Below are 20,769 nucleotides of genomic sequence, written 5' to 3' on the forward strand. Positions count from 1 at the left end.
GCATGGCTACCCCCGGCGATAGAAAATCGTTTTAAAGCCTGTATCTTCTACAAAAAGTAAGTAAAAAATTTCAAACCCACATATGATGCATATCTCTACAATGTCTCTCAATCTGTCAAATATCTATTCTTAATTTTAATTAGGACAAGAGTTACGTTAATTTGTTTGAAACCATATAAATTCTCGATTTCGCAAACAGCTAACTCACGTCATTACTGAAAAACTACTGGTGTCACAGCAAAATATATTTTTTTTTTTCATTCATTACCAAAATAATGTTCTCGGCAAAGTATCCTTGAAAGTTTTCGTAGTGCATTACGGTTCCCGTATATAAATTTCTGAAAACAGCGTTTCTAAGCAACCCTATCTGTACTGAACTCGAAACAAGTATGACGTTTAAAATCTCTATCTCCTGTAAATATTTTTAAATATACGTACAGTGTCGGTTTCAGTGGTATCTATAAGCACATTAAATATTTTTTCGTAATTTTAATTAGGGCCATTGTTACATTAACTATTGAAGTGAGAAATTTTCACGTCCGGAAAAATTTTCTTCTTTAGATTGCGAATCTAACTATTACGCACATTGAATAACACCTTAGTGTATATACAAAATGAAATAGAATTAAAATTCAGTCTAACTTACCGTAAGGAGATGAGAGCTGGCCAAACAGTATTTCTGTCTCACAACAAGAGTAAGAATTAATCGAAATAAATTCACAAACACAATATTTAATCGCAGTAAGTACACTACACACTATTCGGACAATGCGAAAACACCGCTTAATTCAGAGTCAGAGGAACTATCCATGTCGCTGCTCGTATTGACAGATATAAAGTTTTAGACACTTTGTTGTAAGACACAGTTCATTGTTCCATGCGTCCTGTATCACTCCTGCCACGTGATGCACTACTTTCTGCCAGCCTTCCGATGTCACAATTTTTACTGCCTCTTTCAAAAGGCGTTCCACTTCCGTTAATGTGAATTTCTTATTTTCTGCAGCATTATGCCATTTAACCTGAGCCCATATCAGCTCTATTGCGTTGAAATAGCAATGGTAAGGAGGCAATTTGAGCACTTTATGACCGTATTATTATTTTTTGCTACTTCATCCTCAATAACAATATCAGAAGTTGCGTCCGCCTTGATGCAAAACACCTTGTTATATGTTTAATTTCTTTATTTTCCCATACTAGTTTCGGTGACAAATATCACCATCATCAGTGGGCTTTTCTAATCTAGAACATGCAGAGAATAGCATGGTTACACAAACAGTGGCACATTATTACATTTTTACTGATCGTTTTTTGAAATATACTTTTTTATACTACCTTATTTATTGCAAGTTACATAATGGTTTTGAGCATTATTTTTGCTGTCTGCAACATGTTTACTTCGTGCTTATGTCACCGTTTTTATTCACGAACATCATGTCATCTGCAAACTGTATGAGCGGCTGTTAGTAAACAAATACTGAAGGTGAACTGTGTATGTCAGCAATATACTCTTGGGATTGCAGCAGCGTTGTGGAATGCAGTGTAATGAAACTGTTACTTAGCTATTTGTGTACTTACGTTCGTTGGATGGTGTGGAGACGCTTTTATATACACAAAACAAAACTTTGGCACTTTGTTTTGGCTCGCGGGTATTACGCCATCTTGCCGTTCGCGCGTGTCGCGAGAGGTGTATCGCATGTGGCGAGAGAGGCTATGAAAAACGTAGCGCGAATTACGACGACTCCTGTTCTTTATTTATGTCTGTGTGTGTGATGGGGAAGTGGTTCTATTGCGTGTGTGTGCTTGTCTGTTCTGAGTCCTTGGCCAGTTCTCTCAGAGCAGTGAAGAGTGTGTTATTGCAAAGTGTTGTGTATTCGTTTATTACATTTTTCCCTTCGACTATGGCCTTTTGTATATAGTAATTTTCTTCTATTGTTAATTGTTGGTATAGACTGTTGCTGTTTTTCAGAATGTGTAGATCGTTTTCAATATTAGTGGGGTTATGGTTTTTGTTCATTAGATGATCTGCAAAAGTTGAATGTGTGCTGTCACTCTTTAGAGCTCTCATGTGCTCTGTGTACCTTGTTCGGAAGTTTCTGCTTGTTTGTCCTATGTACTGGGCCTGACAGGAGTTGCAGGTGAGTTGATATATTCCAGTGTTGCTGAATTTGTCTGCGGTTTTTCTGTCTGGTCTTAGTCTTTTCTGAACTGTATTGTTTGTTCTGAATGTTATTGGGATCCCTTGTTTTTTCAATATGTTTCCTATTCTATGTGATATTTTGTTATTGTATGTAAGTGTGTACCATCTCCCTCTATTTGCTTGAGTGGTGTGGTCTGCTGTGTTGTCTGTGTGTACTGCATGTTTCCGTTTTATCTTGTTGTTGAGTTTGTTTATGATGTCTGTTTTGTAGTTGTTTTCAACAGCAATTTGTTTGATTATATTTAGTTCCTGTGTGTAGTTTTCTGGTTTAAGAGGTGTTCTGTTTATCCTGTGGAGCATGTGTGTGAAACTGGCATATTTATGTACTGTAGGGTGGTTGGATGTGCTATGGATAACAGTGCTTGTGGATGTGGGTTTTCTGTAGATGGAGAATTCATGTTGGTGGTTGTTCAATTTGAACACCCACATAACACATAAGACCATAGAAAATCTTATTACTGAGACTGAATACATCATAGGACAACATGAAAAAACTAACACTCGAGACTTCAACCCAGGCCTAACAAGAGAATTAGTGACAGAGGAAATTAAACAAATCATCAGAAGGAACAAACCATCAATAAACACAAATAAAAAAACAGCTGATGAGAAAACCATTAACAGTATACACAGAAAACTAAAAAAGAAGCAACCGTTGATTGTGAAAGCTTGAATTTTGTGTGTGTATGTTTGTGTGTCTATCGACCTGCCAGCGCTTTTGTTTGGCAAGTCACATCATCTTTGTTTTTAGATATATTTTTCCCACGTTGAATGCTTCCCTCTAAATATTTATACACACAAAGATGATGTAACTTACCAAACGAAAGGGCTTCATCAGGAAAAAGGGAAGGAGAGGGAAAGATGAAAGGATGTGGGTTTTAACAGAGGGTAAGGAATCATTCCAATCCCGGGAGCGGTAAGACTTACCTTAAGGGGAAAAAGGACAGGTATACACTCGCACACACACATCCATCCACACATACACATCAAACGGTCCCTTCCCTACAGCCTATGTATTCGTGGCAAACAAATCTGCTCCAGTCCTGAATCCCTGAACCATTACACCAACAACCTGAGAACAGCTTTCACATCCCGCAACTGCCCTCCCAACCTAGTACAGAAGCAAATAACCAGAGCCACTTCCTCATCCCCTCAAATCCAGAACCTTCCACAGAAGAACCACAAAAGTGCCCCATGTGTGACAGGATACTTTCCGGGACTGGATCAGACTCTGAATGTGGCTCTCCAGCAGGGCTACAACTTCCTAAAATCCTGCCCTGAAATGAGATTCATCCTTCACGAAATCCTTCCCACTCCACCAAGAGTGTCTTTCCGCCGTCCACCTAACCTTCGTAACCTCTTGGTTCATCCCTATGAAATCCCCAAACCACCTTCCCTACCCTCTGGCTCCTACCCTTATAACTGACCCCAGTGTAAAACCTGTCCCATGCACCCTCCCACCACCACCTACTCCAGTCCTATAACCCGGAAGGTGTACACGATCAAAGGCAGAGCCACGTGTGAAGGCACGTGATTTACCAACTGACCTGCCTACACTGTGAAGCTTTCTATGTGGGAATGACCAGCAACAAATTGTCCATTCGCATGAATGGACACAGCAGACAGTGTTTGTTGGTAATGAGGATCACCCTGTGGCTAAACATGCCTAGGTGCACGGCCAGCTCATCTTGGCACAGTGTTACACCGTCCGGGTTATCTGGATACTTCCCACTAACACCAACCTGCCAGAACTCCGGAAATGGGAACTTGCCCTTCAGTATATCCTCTTCTCGTTATCCGCCAGGCCTCAACCTCCGCTAATTTAAAGTTGCCGCCGCTCATACCTCACCTGTCTTTCAACAACATCTTTGCCTGTGTACTTCTGCCTCGACTGACATCTCTGCCCAAACTCTTTGCCTTTACAAATGTCTGCTTGTGTGTGTGTGTGTGTGTGTGTGTGTGTGTGTGTGTGTGTGTGTGCGCGCGAGTGTACACCTGTCCTTTTTTCCCCCCTAAGGCAAGTCTTTCTGCTCCCGGGATTGAAATGACTCCTTACCCTCTCCCTTAAAACCCACATCCTTTCGTCTTTCCCTCTCCTTCCCTCTTTCCTGAAGAAGCAACCATCGGTTGCGAAAGCTAGTAATTGTGTGTGTGTGTGTGTGTGTGTGTGTGTGTGTGTGTTTTGTTCATTGTGCCTGTCTTCCGGCACTTTCCCGCTTGGTAAGTCTTGGAATCTTTGTTTTTAATATATTTTTCCCATGTGGAAGTTTCTTTCTATTTTATTTACATCATCATATATATATATTCCCCCTAAGGGAAGTCTTTCCGCTCCCGGGATTGGAATGACTCCTTACCCTCTCCCTTAAAACCCACATCCTTTCATCTTTCCTTTTCCTTCCCTCTTTCCTGACGAAGCAGCCGCCGGTTGCGAAAGCTCGAAATTCTGTGTGTGTGTGTGTGTGTGTGTGTGTGTGTGTGTGTGTGTGTGTGTATGTTCATGTCACTTCCTTTTGGTTTTTTTGTGCTTTATAAGTAGTTTCTAATATCGCTGTAAGCCAACTCGCCTGTGGCAACTGTGGTCCTCATGTAACCATGAGATGTCACATGTCTACTGTAATCGTTGACATTTTCACAAGATATTGACCTATACGGTATATACTACACAAGTTACTTTATCGGACAGATAAAAAATCTACTCACCAAGTGGCAGCAGAACACACACATAAAAGGCTACTGTCATTGGCAGAACCGTTTAAGGGATAGGAAGAAGGGTGAAGGAAAAGAACTGGAGAGACCTTGGAAAATGGGTACATTTTGGGAAATGTCACCCAGAGCTTCAGGTCAGGGGAGACTTACTATACGGGATGAGAAGGAAAGACTCTTTCCTTCCCATACCGTTCGGTACGTCCCCCCTGACCGCATTACATGTGCTACAATGTGTGTGTCGACTCAAATTTGCTTTTGTTACTTGTTTCCTGTTGGGCAGCACTTTTGTGAAAGAGGATAAAAGATCAATTGGTCCATCAGTCATCAAACCAAAATGAAGTAGATGTATTAGGTAATTACATAATATTTTTGGGTATCCAGGTATCTTTTCTTTTTATCAGCATAATGTGGAGAAATCTAGTAATACAATACCGATGGAACTTAAAATGAAGAAACTGTAACTATTATCAATATTTTATTTAAAGAGCAATGTGGCTGTCACAATTTAAGGGCCTTTACAACTCAATTACAGTACATTTACAATATGCCACATAAAAAGATCCAGACTTTTATTTAAGAAATGAAACAGAGAATGAGCAGAGAAATGAATGAGTAATATATATATATAAAATAAACTTTACTGTAAAAAATAAATGATAATGAGATGCAAAATGAAGACCATACGAATTTTATGTAATTACATGTATTCTTCACTGGTTAGATCCTACATGTTTATGGTACATTTTATCATCCATTGGTGGACTTACATCTGACTGAACATGAGCCTGCAAAATATAAAATTAAAAATTACAAAATTGCATGCATTAAAAATTAAATGAAACTGGTTTTAAGCACACCATGTCTTCAGATAATTCTACATTATTTATTATCAACATTCCACAATTGCTATATAAAACAGGTTCCCCAAAATATTAAAACTGAGAACTGAATAATTACATATATTTTCTAAATTTGTTATATGCTAAATTTAAATTATGTTTCACATATTAAATTATGAAACCTTAAATTGTGAACTATAAAAAGATTGCTCGAACAGTCCACGGGGATACTGCCGGTTCATAGTGTTCAACGGGCACAATATTTTGGCGATCAGACATGACGCAATTGTCAGGTGCGCTGATGAACTGAGCTCCAGAGGTTGGGAGGCCGATTTAAATCCCCTCCCTCCTCGGGCCGCTCTCTTCGCGGTCCATGCCCGCGCGCCGGCGGTCGCAAAGACGTAGGCGTCCGAATCTGTCGTAGCAACACCTGATGATGGCGACATGTGTGATCGCCAAAATATTGTGCCCATTGGACACTATGAACTGGCAGTATACCTTGGACTGTTCGAGCAACAAATACGCCGGGAGAGACTGAAGAATCAAATCATTATAAAAAGATTATTTTCAAATATTGTTTATTTATTGCACAGTTCATCTACTGTTGAATTGAAATTATGATTTAATCTATTACGTGTCAGCTACGCATAACGTAACTCCATCGCTAGAGCCATTCTGGCATGACAATTCAAGGTTCCTGTAGGTGTTTCGCAACTATCTTCAGAGAAGTACCACACCTCTATACGATATGCAACACTGACCAGACCAGTCTGCAACTGCTTTCCGGGGATGATGAGATACTACAGAAATTTTGGTTCGAATGGAACCCAGCCGATACAGGTAGAAATATTGTGGACTTCTGATGCTGAGGCTGTACAAGACCGACCATACGCTCCGATTCAAAGAATGTCTTTTAACTTCTCATAATGTAATGAAACACTTTTTTGCAAAAATAAACTTTTTTCAGCACACTTTGTGCATGAGATAAATTAATCATAAATTATGGCAGTAGCAAACATTAATGACATAACCATCTTTGAGATGGGAAGTCAACATCTAAGAATGTGGCTTGTTGGGTTGGGGAGGACCAGATGAAGCGAATGGAGGAGAAGATGTTTACGTTCTGAAAGAATGTGGATACTGTGTCCTCACCCTCATATTTGGTCATGGTGAACAGGAAGCAGTTTGTACCGAGGCAAGGCCGTGGACATTAGGGATGTAAGGGTAAGAAGAGGTGACATCAATAGTGGCAAGCAGGGCACCATGTGGTTAAGGAGAGTCTGTGGAGGAAATGGTTGGTATTTTTTATATGGGAAGGTAGGTTCTGGATAATAGGTTGAGAGTGATGGTCAAGGAGAGCAGGGATTCTCTCAGTGAGTGAACAGTACCCAACTAAATGGTCCATCCTGGATGGCTGGGGAGCATTTAGAAGGTTGGAGAGCAGGGAGCAGTAGAGGTGAGCAGAAAGAATCTGGAAAGATGTATATTCCTGGGGCAGGGTCATTGTGGCATGGTTTGTAGGACAAATTTGTCAGCATGACACCTTTTATCACATAATCCTTGTGATGGAGTCATTTCCAGCAGGTAGGATTATAGGGCCGGAATCTATTTTTAGATGGTGGCTTGCAGTTCTTCATGCAGATGATAAGGTTAGTTTGCATGTTGAAGGATTTGGGAAATTATGTTGCAGCAAGATTCGAAGTTAAGAAATTCTGGAGTGTAAGATGTGGTGATTTGGGAGCAGTGGGGCTGGATCATGGTAGGATGGAGGAGTAAACTTAAGTCAAGCAAGCTTCTACACTTGTCTTTGGTTGAGTCTGACTGGCAGGGTTGGTGAAGGAAAAGTATTTTCATTGTAGGGGACAGGGAGAAGGAGAGAAGGTCTTTAACAAGTCCAATATGACAAATTGGAAGTGGGACAAAAAGTAAGGCTGTTGGAAAGGAGTTATACTTCTGTGGGACTAGGGCTTCAGAAGAAAGGTTCATGACTGTGTTTCAGGTCTGCTTAGGTTCTGGATTTTGAATGGCGAAGGAAATGTGTCTCTGAGGGTGGGGGAAATGTAGTAGGTCTGTGAGGCAGGGACTGTGGGGGATATTTAGAGGCTACTGTAGAGGTGACAAATAGTGGTAGTCCAAGGTGGGAGAGTAGATGGTGAACTGACTGGAGTGTTCTTTGAGATGACATACTAAAAGTGCCTGTAGTTCCTGGAGAGAAGAGTTTCAATGTGTGAGATGAGATCCAGGAACTTAGGATGGCACAGCAGGAGAATTTTAGGGCCAGAGGGGAGGTATTGCAAAGTAGTTCAGGCCTGATTTTGCAGGACTATGTTGGTGAGGGTTAAGGACTGGTGGAATCTGAATAGATGGAGGTCATTGTGGAAGGAAGGGTAGGCAGTTGAAGAGCGGTAATTTGATGGCAAGAGCATTTGGGGGGATTCTATGGGCTAACTTTTGTGTATTAGCTCAGATGGAAGCTGCAAGAATCCATTCTGAAGGATAAGAATACATTAATAACTCAGAAATATGTACAAAAATATTTGCAAAAAGATGTGGGAAAAATCACAAAAAGGATGGAATGGATGTAGTATGGGGAAACAAGAGGATATCCTGAGGGAGCAGGCTGATAGTGAGAGGCAAAATGAACAAATCAACGTGAAAATGCAATGAGATCACAGATAAAATTAATAAAAAGATTATTATTTATGTTGCAGGTCAGTGGGTTGGTGTATATTAGTAAGGGGGACAGCAGGTATGACAAGATTAGGTGAGGTTAGTACCTGCAAACTAGAATAAGAGAGGAGAGAGAGAGTGGGGAGTGGTTGGTAGAACGAGGTACAAGCTTATGTGGCACAGGGAGGTATGGAAAATAACAAATGAAAATACATGAGAGTGACAAAGAATGTGTGATCAACTTTAAGATATTGGAGGAAGAAATGTGGGAGATACGATGCTACACCAACAGCAAAGCAGTTATGTACCCGTGTGTTGTGTGCAGATGAGACAGTTGCTGCAATGTGGCTCGAAATCTAAGCATGTGGTGTGGTTTGGAAGGCGAGAAGTAAAACATAGGAAAAGATGGGAAAGTGAAGGATGGACGCTGAGTATAGTAATGCATTAGAAAATAGTAACAAAGGAAAACAATACAGAATTAAAGGATGGAAGAAAAGTTGGGCAAATCAAGCACTGGAAAAAATCCAGGATGAAATAATGACAACATTATGAAAAGGATAGATTACACACACACACACACACACACACACACACACACACACACACATCTCATGTACACAAGACACTGTCTCTAGCTGCTGAGGTCGGACTTTGTCGTCGGGAGATATGACGAAGTGTGGGGGTAGGTGCTGTGGAAAAGGAGAAAAGTAAAAATATTGTGGTTGGTGTGAACACTCGTGGAACAGAATGCTGTGTAGCACTGGAGTGGTAACAGGGAAGGGGATGGGTGAGCGAAGGACAGGAACTAAGAAAGGTTGAGGCCAGGAGGGATACAGAAACTTTGGATATAGTGCAGGGAGGATTTGCAACTGCACAATTCAGGAAAGCTGCTGCTGTTAGGAATGAACTAGATGGCACATGCTGTGATGCAATCACTGAAGTGAAGAAAGATGTGATGGGCAGTGTGCTCAGCAGCTGGATGGTCCAGCAGTTTCTTGACCACAGTTTACTGGTGGCCATTTGTGTGTGTGTGTGTGTGTGTGTGTGTGTGTGTGTGTGTGTGTGTGTGTGTGTGGTCTAATTCAGAAGGACTTTTGGCTGGAGGCTTAATTGTTTGGCAGTCTTTTTGTTGTGCCTATCTCTGACTCAACATCTTCACTATATGGTTAGTAACAATCTTGTTGTGGTCTTCAGTCCTGAGACTGGTTTGATGCAGCTCTCCATGCTACTCTATACTGTGCAAGCTGCTTCATCTCCCAGTACTTACTGCAACCAACATCCTTCTGAATCTGCTTAGTGTATTCATCTCTTGGTCTCCCTCTACGACTTTTACCCTCCACGCTGCCCTACAATGCTAAATTTTTGATCCCTCGATGCCTCAAAACATGTCCTACCAACCAGTCCCTTCTAGGTTGTGCCACAAACTTCTCTTCTCCCCAATTCTATTCAATACCTCCTCATTAGTTATGTGATCTACCCATCTAATCTTCAGCATTCTTCTGTAGCACCACTTTTCGAAAACTTCTACTCTCTTCTTGTCCAAAGTACTTAACGTCCCCGTTTCACTTCCATACATGGCTATACTCCATACAAATACTTTCAGAAATAACTTCCTGACACTTAAATCTATATTCGATGTTAACAAATTTCTCTTCTTAAGAAACGCTTTCCTTGCCATTGCCAGTCTACATTTTATATCCTCTCTACTTCAACCATCATCAGTTATTTTGCTCCCCAAATAGCAAAACTCCTTTACAACTTCAAGTGTCTCATTTCCTAATCTAATTCCCTCAGAATCACCCGACTTAATTTGACTACATTCGATTATCCTCATTTTGCTTTTGTTGATGTTCATCTTATATTCTCCTTTCAAGACACTGTCCTTTCCGTTCAACTGCTCTTCCAAGTCCTTTGCCGTCTCTGACAGAATTACAATGTCATCGGGGAACCTCAACATTTTTATTTCTTCTCCATGAATTTTAATACCTACTCCAAATTGTTCTTTTGTTCCCTTTACTGCTTGCTCAATATACAGATTGAATAACATCGGGGAGAGGCTACAACCCTGTCTCACTCCCTTCCCAACCACTGCTTCCCTTTCATGCCCCTCGACTCTTATGACTGCCATCTGGTTTCTGTACAAATTGTAAATAGCCTTTCGTTCCCTGTATTTTACCCCTGCCACCTTCAGAAATTGAAAGAGAGTATTCCAGTTAACATTGTCAAAAGCTTTCTCTAAGTCTACAAATGCTAGAAACATAGGTTTGCCTTTTCGTAAACTTTCTTCTAAGATAAGTCTTAAGGTTAGTATTGCCTTATGTGTTCCAACATTTCTGCGGAATCCAAACTGATCTTCGCCAAGGTCAGCTTCTACCTGTTTTTCCGTTCGTCTGTAAAGAATTCACGTTAGTATTTTGCAGCTGTGGCTTATTAAACTGATAGTTCGGTAATTTTCACATTTGTCAACACCTGCTTTCTTTGGGATTGGAATAATTATATTCTTCTTGAAGTCTGAGGGTATTTCGCCTGTCTCGTACATCTTGCTCACCAGATGGTAGAGTTTTGTCAGGACTGGCTCTCCCAAGGCCGTCAGTAGTTCAAGTGGAATGTTGGCTACTCAGGGGGCCTTGTTTCTACTTAAGTCTTCCAGTGCTCTGTCAAACTCTTCACGCCGTATCTTATCTCCCATTTCGTCTTCATCTACATCCTCTCCCATTTCCATAATATTCTCCTCAAGTACATCGCCCTTGTATAAACCCTCTATATACTCCTTCAATCTTTCTGCCTTCCCTTCTTTGCTTAGAACTGGGTATCCATCTGAGCTCTTGATGTTCATACAAGTGGTTCTCTTATCTCCAAAGGTCTCTTTAATTTTCCTGTAGGCAGTATCTATCTTACCCCTAGTGAGATAAGCCTCTACATCCTTTGTCCTCTAGCCATCCCTGCTTAGCCATTTTTCACTTCCTGTCGATCTTGTTTTTGAGATGTTTGTATTCCTTTTTGCCTGCTTCATTTACTGCATTTTTATATTTTCTCCTTTCATCAATTAAATTCACTATGTCTTCTGTTACCCAAGGATTTCTACTAGCCCTCGTCTTTTTACCTACTTGATCCTCTGCTGCCTTCAATATTTCATTCCTCAAAGCTACCCATTCTTCTTCTACTGTAATTCTTTCCCCCATTCCTGTCAATTGTTCCCTTATGCTCTCCCTGAAACTCTGTACAACCTCTGGTTTAGTCAATTTATCCAGGTCCCATCTCCTTAAATTAGCACCTTTTTGTAGTTTCTTCAGTTTTAATCTACAGCTAATAACCAATAGATTGTGGTCAGAGTCCACATCTGCCCCTGGAAATGTCTTACAATTTAAAACCTTATTCCTAAATCTCTGTCTTACCATTTTATAATCTATCTGATACCTTTTAGTATCTCCAGCATTCTTCCATGTATACAACCTTCTTTTATGATTCTTGAACCAAGTGTTAGCTGTGATTAAGTTATGCTCTGTGCAAAATTCTACCAGACTGCTTCCTCTTTCATTTCTTCCCCCCAATCCACATTCACCTACTATGTTTCCTTCTCTCCCTTTCCCTACTCTCGAATTCCAGTCAACCATGACTATTAAATTTTCATCTCCCTTCATTACCTGAATAATTTCTTTTATCTCATCATACATTTCATCAATTTCTTCATCATCTGCAGAGAGAGTTGGCATATAAACTTGTACTACTGTAGTAAGTATGGGCTTTGTGTCTATCTTGGCCACAATAATGCGTTCACTATGCTGTTTGTAGTAGCTTATGCGCACTCCTATTTTTTATTCATTATTAAACCTACTCCTGCATTACCCTATTTGATTTTGTATTCACCTGACCAAAAGTCTTGTTCCTCCTGCCACCGAACTTCACTAATTCCCACTATATCGAACTTTAACCTACCCATTTCCCTCTTTAAATTTTCTAACCTACCTGCCCGATTAAGGGAACTGACATTCCACGCTCCGATCCGTAGAACGCCAGTTTTCTTTCTCCTGATAACAACGTCCTCTTGAGTAGTCCCCGCCCAGAGATCCGAATGGGGGACTATTTTACCTCAGGAATATTTTACCCAAGAGGACGCCATCATCATTTAATCGTGCAGTAATGCTGCATGCCCTCGGGAAAAATTACGGCCATAATTTCCCCTTGCTTTCAGCCGTTTGCAGTACCAGCACAGCACAGCACAGCAAGGCCGTTTTGGTTATTGTTAGAAGGCCAGATCAGTCAATCATCCAGACTGTTGCCCCTGCAACTACTGAAAAGGCTGCTGCCCATCTTCAGGAACCACACATTTGTCTGGCCTCTCAACAGATACCCCTCTGTTGTGGTTGCACCTACGGTACAGCCATCTGTCCATCTGTATCGCTGAGTCACGCAAGCCTCCCCACCAACGGCAAGGTCCATGGTTCATGGGGGGAGTAACAATCTACCCACTTCATAATAATGTTATTTTCCATCCTGTATTTTCCACTGTTTTATTTTGCTTAATAGTTTTTCTTCCATCCCATAATCCAGCACTCTTCTCATTTGTTACTATTTTCTAATGCTTTACTACACTCAGTGTCCATCCTTTTCCTTTACCCTGCATCTTACTGTTGCCTTCCAAACGAAACCAGACACACACAGCCCAACAGCTGCACTGTATCAACTGTCTCGGCCACACACAACACATGGCTAGATGACCTTGCTAATTGTTGGGGCAGCATGCAATGTCACACACTACTCCCACCAATGTAATTAATCTTAAATCTTCAAACTGATCACAATTCCTATGTCATTCTCGTGTATTTTTGTATGTTATTTTCCGTACCTTCCGGTGCCCCACGACTTTATACCTCATCCTATGAACCTCTCCCCACGCAAGATTTTTCATCTATTATTCCAGTTCATGCACATACTAACTTCACCGAATCTAGTCACATCTGCTGTTCCCTTCCTCATACATACTTGCCCACAAAGCTGCAACCCACATTATAGCCTTCACATCTCACTGTATTTTCACACTGATACCACTTTGTTTTTGCCTCTCACTATCAGCCTACTCCCTCAGGTTTCATCTTGTTTCCCCAGATTTTATCTGATCTGTCCTTTATGTGATTTTTTCCCCATATATTTTTGGATTCTTGCTCTTTCCATCTGACGTAATACACAAAAGTTTCCTTCTCCCTAACCATAACCCAGTACCACATATTGTTCCCTTGTTATTGCTCGGCTCATGGAATCCCCAAATGGACTCACCATCAAATTATCCATCTTTGGCTGCTACCCTCTCTTCCACAATAGCCTCAATCTGTCCAGATTCCACCACTCCTTAACCCTCACCAAAACTGTCCTGCAAAATCATGTAAATGAGGCCTGAACCACTTTGCAATACCTCCTCTCCATCTATAAAATTCTCCTGCTATGCAATCCCTAATTCCTGGATCCTACCTCACACCTTGAAACTCTTACCTCCAGGAACTGCAGGGGCTTTCACTACAGCATCTCAAAGAACTCTCCAATCTGTTCACTTCCTACTCTCCCACTTTGGACTAACACTAGCTGTCAGCTCTACAGCAGTCTCTAAACCTCCCCCACAGCCCCTCATAGATGACAAAATATACTTTCCCATTAAATTTACCCCTCAAAGACATTCTCCCTCCATCATACAAAACCAGAACCTAAGCAGACTTGAAACACAGTCACGAACGTTTCCTCCAAAAGCCCTAGTCCCACAGAAGTATCACTTCTTTCCAATGGCCTTACTTCTTGCCCCACTTCCAATTTCAGTCATGCTGGACTTGATAAAGACCTCCTCCCCTTCTCCCTGTTGCTACAGTCAAAACGTTTTTTTGCCACCAACCATGCCAGAATCAGTTCACACCTTGATCCAAGCATGATTCCACCACCACTGCTCCCAAATCACCACATCTTACATTCCAGAATTTCTTAACCTCTAACCCTGCCCCACCATAATTCTCCAAATCCTTCAATGTGCAAACTAACTTTATCATCTGCAGAACGAACTGCAACAGACTACGCAAAAACAAATTCCGGCCCTATAATCCTACCTGCTCGAAATGACTCCACAACTGTTGCCTTGAATCACAAGGATTACATGGCAAAAGGACTTCGCCTACTGACATGTACAACCTACAAACACTCCAACAATGATCTTATTCCTGAACTCCAGTAGTATCTTTAGTGTCTCCTCAATCCTTTTGCCCATCCTAGAACCTCTCTCCAGACTGTCAACTCACCCCTACTGGTCCCCACACTCCAAACTTCTAAATACTTCTGAACCACCCAGGATCCATCATTGTGGTTGGTTACTGCTCCCACACAGAGAATCACTGCTTTCAGAGACCAACACCTTAAGCCTATTACCCAGAACTTCTCTCCTATATAAAAGATACCAACCATTTCCTCCATGGACACACTACAGTTCCAGTTCCTTAACCACATGATGCCCTGCTTGTCACTACTGATGCTACCTCCCTTTACACTAACATCCTTAATGCCCATGGTTTTGCACCTATTCAACATTACCTTTCCATATGCCTGACACATTTCTATCCGACAACCTCCTTCTTGGTCAACATTACCAACTATATCCTCACTCAAAATTACTTCTCCTTTGAAGGTATCAGCTATAAAGAAATACCAGGAAAGGCAATGGACATCCTCATGGCACCTTTCTATGTCAACCTATTCATGGACCACCTAGAGGAATCCTTTCCATCCAGCCAGAATACCAAACCCCTTACCTGGTTCAGATTCATTGATGACGTCTTTGTTACATGGGTTGAGGATGAGGACGATCTGCCCAGGTTCCTCTACAGAACCTCAATCATCATCTCCCCCATTTGCTTCAACTGGTCCTCTTAAGCCCAATGAGCCACCAAATGTCTCACTGAATCCTTCACAGACCGTAATTACCCTCCCAACCTTATATACAAACAGATCTCCTGTGCTGTATCTCACCAGTCACCCTTCACCTCCTGAACTCCCACCATCCAGCCACATAACAGCATTCTCTCGCGACTCAGTACCATCTAGAACTGGGGCAACTGAATCATATTCTCCTCAGGATTTTGACTATCTCTTGTTGTGTCAGGGGTATTTCACTGCTCACTTGACGTTCATAATATCCTCATCCATCCCTAATCAACCCCTTCTCCCAGCCTCTTGCCTCATGGCTTATATCCTCCTAGATGTGAGACCCGTCCCACGTACCTTCCCAGTACCACCTACTCCAGTCTGGTTACCACCATCATATATCCCATAAAAGTCAGAGCTACCTGTGAAAGCAACTACTTGCCCTACCCTCTTCCCACCTTCTCCCTGTGTGCTCCCACAAGCAGCACTTTACTGTCTGCCACATCTACCCTGCTATCCCTCCCCCTCCCTCCCCAGCTTCCTCCTCACCCCAACCACTCAGTCTCCCATCTCGTGCTGTTGATCACAATATGTCTTTGGCAGCCAGAGACAGTGGTCATGTGTGTATGAGTTGTGTTAGTGTGACTGTGTGTGAGTATGTTGTTTAATTCAGGAGGTGGCCTTTTGGCTGAACGCTTACTTGTTTGGCAGTCTTTTTGTTGTGCCAATCTGCAATTCAGCACCTCCACTATATGGTGGGTAGCACTATTTTTTTCATAATATTGTCATTCTTCCATCTTGGATTTTCCAAATCTGTATGTTCTTTGCCCTGAAAACCAAACATTTCAAACCTTCCTTTTAAAAACTCTCGCGAGACAAGTGAAAACTTTCCTAGATGCACAAATATACTGGGAGGGAACACCAAAGACTGGGGTTATCTAATGCCTGGCTGGATCTGTTCAAAACTTCATAGTTTTAAGTGTACAAAATAAGGCTGCGGAATATAGCAAGAACAGCACTTTGTTACACCCAGTACAGTAACATGGGCCTAGAAACATTTTCAGTTCCAATGAAATGGATGTTTTTCACTATGTAGTTGCATCAGATATGCAATATTCTTAAAGAAAAATGAAATGACTATGGCTTTATTGGCCAGGAGATTTCATCTGTGTTTATTCGGCTGCCTGATTCAAGTCTTTCTCTCTATCTGACCTCACTTTGGTGACCAGTCTATCTGTGATGAAGATCAGATTATATGATTAGGGACAATGCAAACAACCCCCCCCCCCCCCCCAAGTGAAGAAAATCTCCATCCTGGCCATAAATCAAACATGGGACTGGACAATCTAGAAACAGTTATGATAATTAATAGACAATGAGCTGCAGATTATTTTTAAGGAGAAAAAACCATGATGCAGGCACCAACAACACTTGTGATAGTATTGATGGAAATGGTAAGCTGCCAGTATCAAACAACTGAAAAGTGTTAAAACAGGTGTTCTAAGTGTTTCGAAACACTACTTTGCATTTGCTCTTCAATAGTAATATCTGGATGATCGCCGGAGTTTTTGGAGGACAGTTATTAGTTTTTGTGCCAAAAGTGGAGCAGATACAGAAAGATTGTTTTTATGATTGGTTAAATATCTCCACATCCAGAAACGCACACTGTTCTAAGGAATGTAAAGGTTGCTTTCTCTTATTAACTGTACATGTCACTTGCACCTCTGGACCTAGTTATAATTCCCTCTGTGAGAACAAAATAAAGATTTGCTGTTTTACAAATATAAATTTCATTCTTCTGAAGAAAGGAAGCAATAAAATCAAACATTATACAAGATATGCATTTGTTTACTGCTGCCTCAAATGCTGCGACTCAACAGCCAGCATTAAACTGTACTGCAAACTCTGGCTGTAACACAGCAACAGTGGAAGCAGATTTCAATGTGGTGGTGGTGGTGGTGGAGAAAAGAAGCGTGCTCTAACTTCGTAGTGATCCAATATTACAAGATGGTTTTCCTAAGCTCAGTCAGTTCTTTCAGCATCAACCAGCTGGAGTGAAAAACTGATATTACAAATGAAGCATGTGACAAGCAGTATGTGTACAGGATGACCTCATCTACGCATTGTTAATATATGCCAAAGCACTAGAGAAAATGCACCTGAAGACACTCAGGAAACACTTTTAACAACTTCACAAGCTAAAATAAAAGTCTCAAGTAACGGTAAAGATAAAGGTCAAATAACAAAGTTTAAATTTACCTAAAAATTGTCACATACTTTTCAACTTTTGCAACCCACAATTATCATTGAATAAAGACAGCAATGGTTCAAAATACACTTTTAAATTTTAGAACAATAATTTTGGATAAAATGTTACAAGCTACTCACATTCATCTTACAACCACTTAGCATCTGGTTAACGTATCAGTCATGTTCACCCTGGAAAAGAAACACGAAGCACTGAAACTAAAATTAATGAATATACGTCATATTACATTTGTTAGCAGAAAAATAGGATTTTGCATTATTCTAATCACGTTTCCATGATTCTCTTTGTTAACAAAGCTGTCAAGGACTAAATTTTTCCCACTTTACTCACAATTTATAATGTTGTCTTAAGTCCTGAGACAGGTTTGATGCAGCTCTCCATGCTACTCTATCCTGTGCAAGGTTCTTTATCTCCCAGTAACTACTGCAACCTACATCCTCCTGAATCTGCTTAGTGTATTCATCTCTTGGCCATCCTCTATGATTTTTACCTTCCAAACTGCCCTCGAATACTAAATTGGCGATCCCTTGATGCCTCGGAACATGTTCTACCAACCGATCCCTTCTTCCAGTAGAGCTGTGCCACAAACTTCTCTTCTCCTCAATCCTATTCAATACCTCATTAGTTACGTGATGTAACCATCTAATCTTCAGCATTCTTCTGTAGCACCACATTTCAAAAGCTTCTATTCTCTTCTTGTCCAAACTACTTATCATCTATGTTTCACTTCCATACACGGCTACACTCCATACAAATACTTTCAGAAATGCCTTCCTGACACTTAAAGCTATACTTGATGATAACAAATTTCTCTGCTTCAGAAACGCTTTCCTTGCCATTGCCAATCTACATTTTATATCCTCTCTACTTCGACCATCATCAGTTATTTTGCTCCCCAAATAGCAAAACTCCTTTACTACTTTAAGTGTCTCATTTCCTAATCTAATTCAGGACTGGCTCTCTCAAGGCTGTCAGTAGTTCCAATGGAATATTGTCTAGTCCCGGGGCCTTGTTTCGACTCAGGTCTTTCAGTGCTTTGTCAAGATCTTCACGCAGTATATCTCCCACTTCATCTTCATCTTCATCCTCTTCCATTTCCATAATATTGCCCTGAAGTACATCACCCTTGTGCAGACCCTCTATATACTCCTTCCACCTTTCTGCTTCCCCTTCTTTGCTTAGAACTGGGTTTCCATCTGAGCTCTTGATATTCATACAAGTGGTTCCCTTTTCTCCAAAGGTCTCTCTAATTTTCCTTTAGGCAGTATCTATCTTACCCCTGATGAGATAAGCCTTTAAATCTTTACATTTGTCCTCTAGCCATCCCTGCTTGGCCATTTTGCACCTCCTGTCAATCTCATTTTTGAGACATTTGCATTCCTTTTTGCCTGCTTCATTTACAATTTATAATAAATGTAAAACACAAGATGACAAACAAGCAACATCATGAAGTGTAATTTTAAAAATATCCTACAAGCAGAAGCAGGTAAAGAATGTTTGATACAACATCTTACTTCTAAAAGTAACAAAGCATTTTCTCAGAGGGAGATATTAGTCTGTCTGATTACAAACAACTGAGTGATCAGTGATTATTGTGTTTCGTGATGCAGTTTAAATTTATTTTCAAAAACAAGGAAAAATCTACTTCAGATTTCAAGACTCCACAACAAAGAAATTAACTGTTCACAGCAGTATTTCATGGTACATGTTCAACATTAACGAAAGTCCTAAAGTAGTTGGAGGAACCTCAAATGCTACACAGGTAATTATTGATGTTTCAGAACAAGTTATGTAATATCAAACAGATTCTCTCTTTTCATGGTTAAAAGATAAACATGTGTGTGGAGAAACCAGGAGATGAAATCACATTCTAAAGAAATGAGGCTTTGCATTAATAAGTGGGCAAAGTTAAATTAAATTAACAACATGTTATATTAAATGAAATCAGTCTTAACAAAAGCTCAGCCATTCTCAGAATTGTACATGGAACATAATTTCATCACCATTAGAGGAATTGAAACATTTACAAGTAATAGCAAATATTTAATGGCAGTTTCTTTTATGCATATAACCTACCTTATTGGTGTTTCACAATAACTAAGTGTGGAATATCTGAGTGTGGATAACCAATGGTAGATGAGCTCTTATTTAACAAATACAGACAAATTCTTTTCATTACCATTATGTCATGACTACGTAACTGTCATCATGGAAGAGAATCTACTCTAAACAGCTACAGTAAACTCCACGAACAGGGTTCACTTGCATACTATGGGCAACTATTTCACACACTGAAGTTCCCAGGTATCTTAGCACATGTGCAATACTGACTTATATACAGTAATATTTTCACAGTTACTGAGAACATTATCATTATAAAACAAACAGGAAATGATTTTACCTGCAATACTTGCAATAGCTTCCGAAGCAAAATATTTTACATCCACATCACTATCGACATGAAGCTTATCCAGTACCGGTTTTACCTGTGTCTGAATAACACTGTAACAAAACATTTAATATTATGTAATTTCAAGCAGACACAGTGTTACAGCAACTCTTATATGAATAAATAGAACATAGCTTCACCTTATTTCATTATCCCGGTAAGAGAATGCTGCTGCTCCTCTACTACTACTACTACTACTAAAATGGTTCTCTCAGAAAAATTTGAAGCAACATATAACAGTTTTTATACCATACAAATTTAGACAACTTAATAAAGAAACAATTACTGTAATTTTTCAGTGTTGTTTGTCATTTTCAGCTATGTGTTCCTTCACAGAAAGCTCCGGGTGGAATACACACAATATTAGGACCATTCACTGTTCATACAAAGGATTGGTAGGTAGGCACATAAATATGCTATGTACTTAGGTCTACAAACAAAATCTGAAGAGTAGGAGTGGTGGCAAAACAGGAACTCGTCGGTTTGCGATTTAAAATTGACACAACAGCACATTATTCCGTCCTACAATCCTAACTTCTAGTTTTTAGTAGTTTACCTCATATTTTAAACTAACTTTCTTCAGAACGCAGCACTTGCCTTGAGATGAAGGCTTGTCAGGCGATAGTTGAGGTACGTTATTAGGGAGCAACAAGCACTAGTGAGAGGTAAAGATTCAAAGGAAATAGCAGCATGTTGTGTCCAGGAATATAAAGATAAGACTTCCAAGGAGATAACTGAGAAAACA

At 40.4% G+C, this 20,769-nt stretch overlaps 1 protein-coding gene across 1 annotated transcript in view; it reads right to left on the minus strand.

Annotated features, from left to right (window-relative positions):
* Window positions 1-5,365: 5,365 nt before the first annotated feature.
* Window positions 5,366-20,769, minus strand: part of LOC126279040 (serine/threonine-protein phosphatase 2A 65 kDa regulatory subunit A alpha isoform-like) — a 91,875-nt gene continuing 76,471 nt past the window's right edge. Inside the window, exons 11-13 of the mRNA XM_049979444.1 lie at window positions 19,977-20,077; window positions 17,695-17,745; window positions 5,366-5,688 (exon numbers count right to left, since the gene is read on the minus strand). Of these exons, the coding sequence (XP_049835401.1) occupies window positions 17,741-17,745; window positions 19,977-20,077 (106 nt within the window). The 3' untranslated portion in view covers window positions 5,366-5,688; window positions 17,695-17,740. The remainder of the gene's footprint in view (window positions 5,689-17,694; window positions 17,746-19,976; window positions 20,078-20,769) is intronic.

This window comes from Schistocerca gregaria, chromosome 6, assembly GCF_023897955.1.
Source record: "Schistocerca gregaria isolate iqSchGreg1 chromosome 6, iqSchGreg1.2, whole genome shotgun sequence".
Taxonomy (NCBI): domain Eukaryota; kingdom Metazoa; phylum Arthropoda; class Insecta; order Orthoptera; family Acrididae; genus Schistocerca; species Schistocerca gregaria.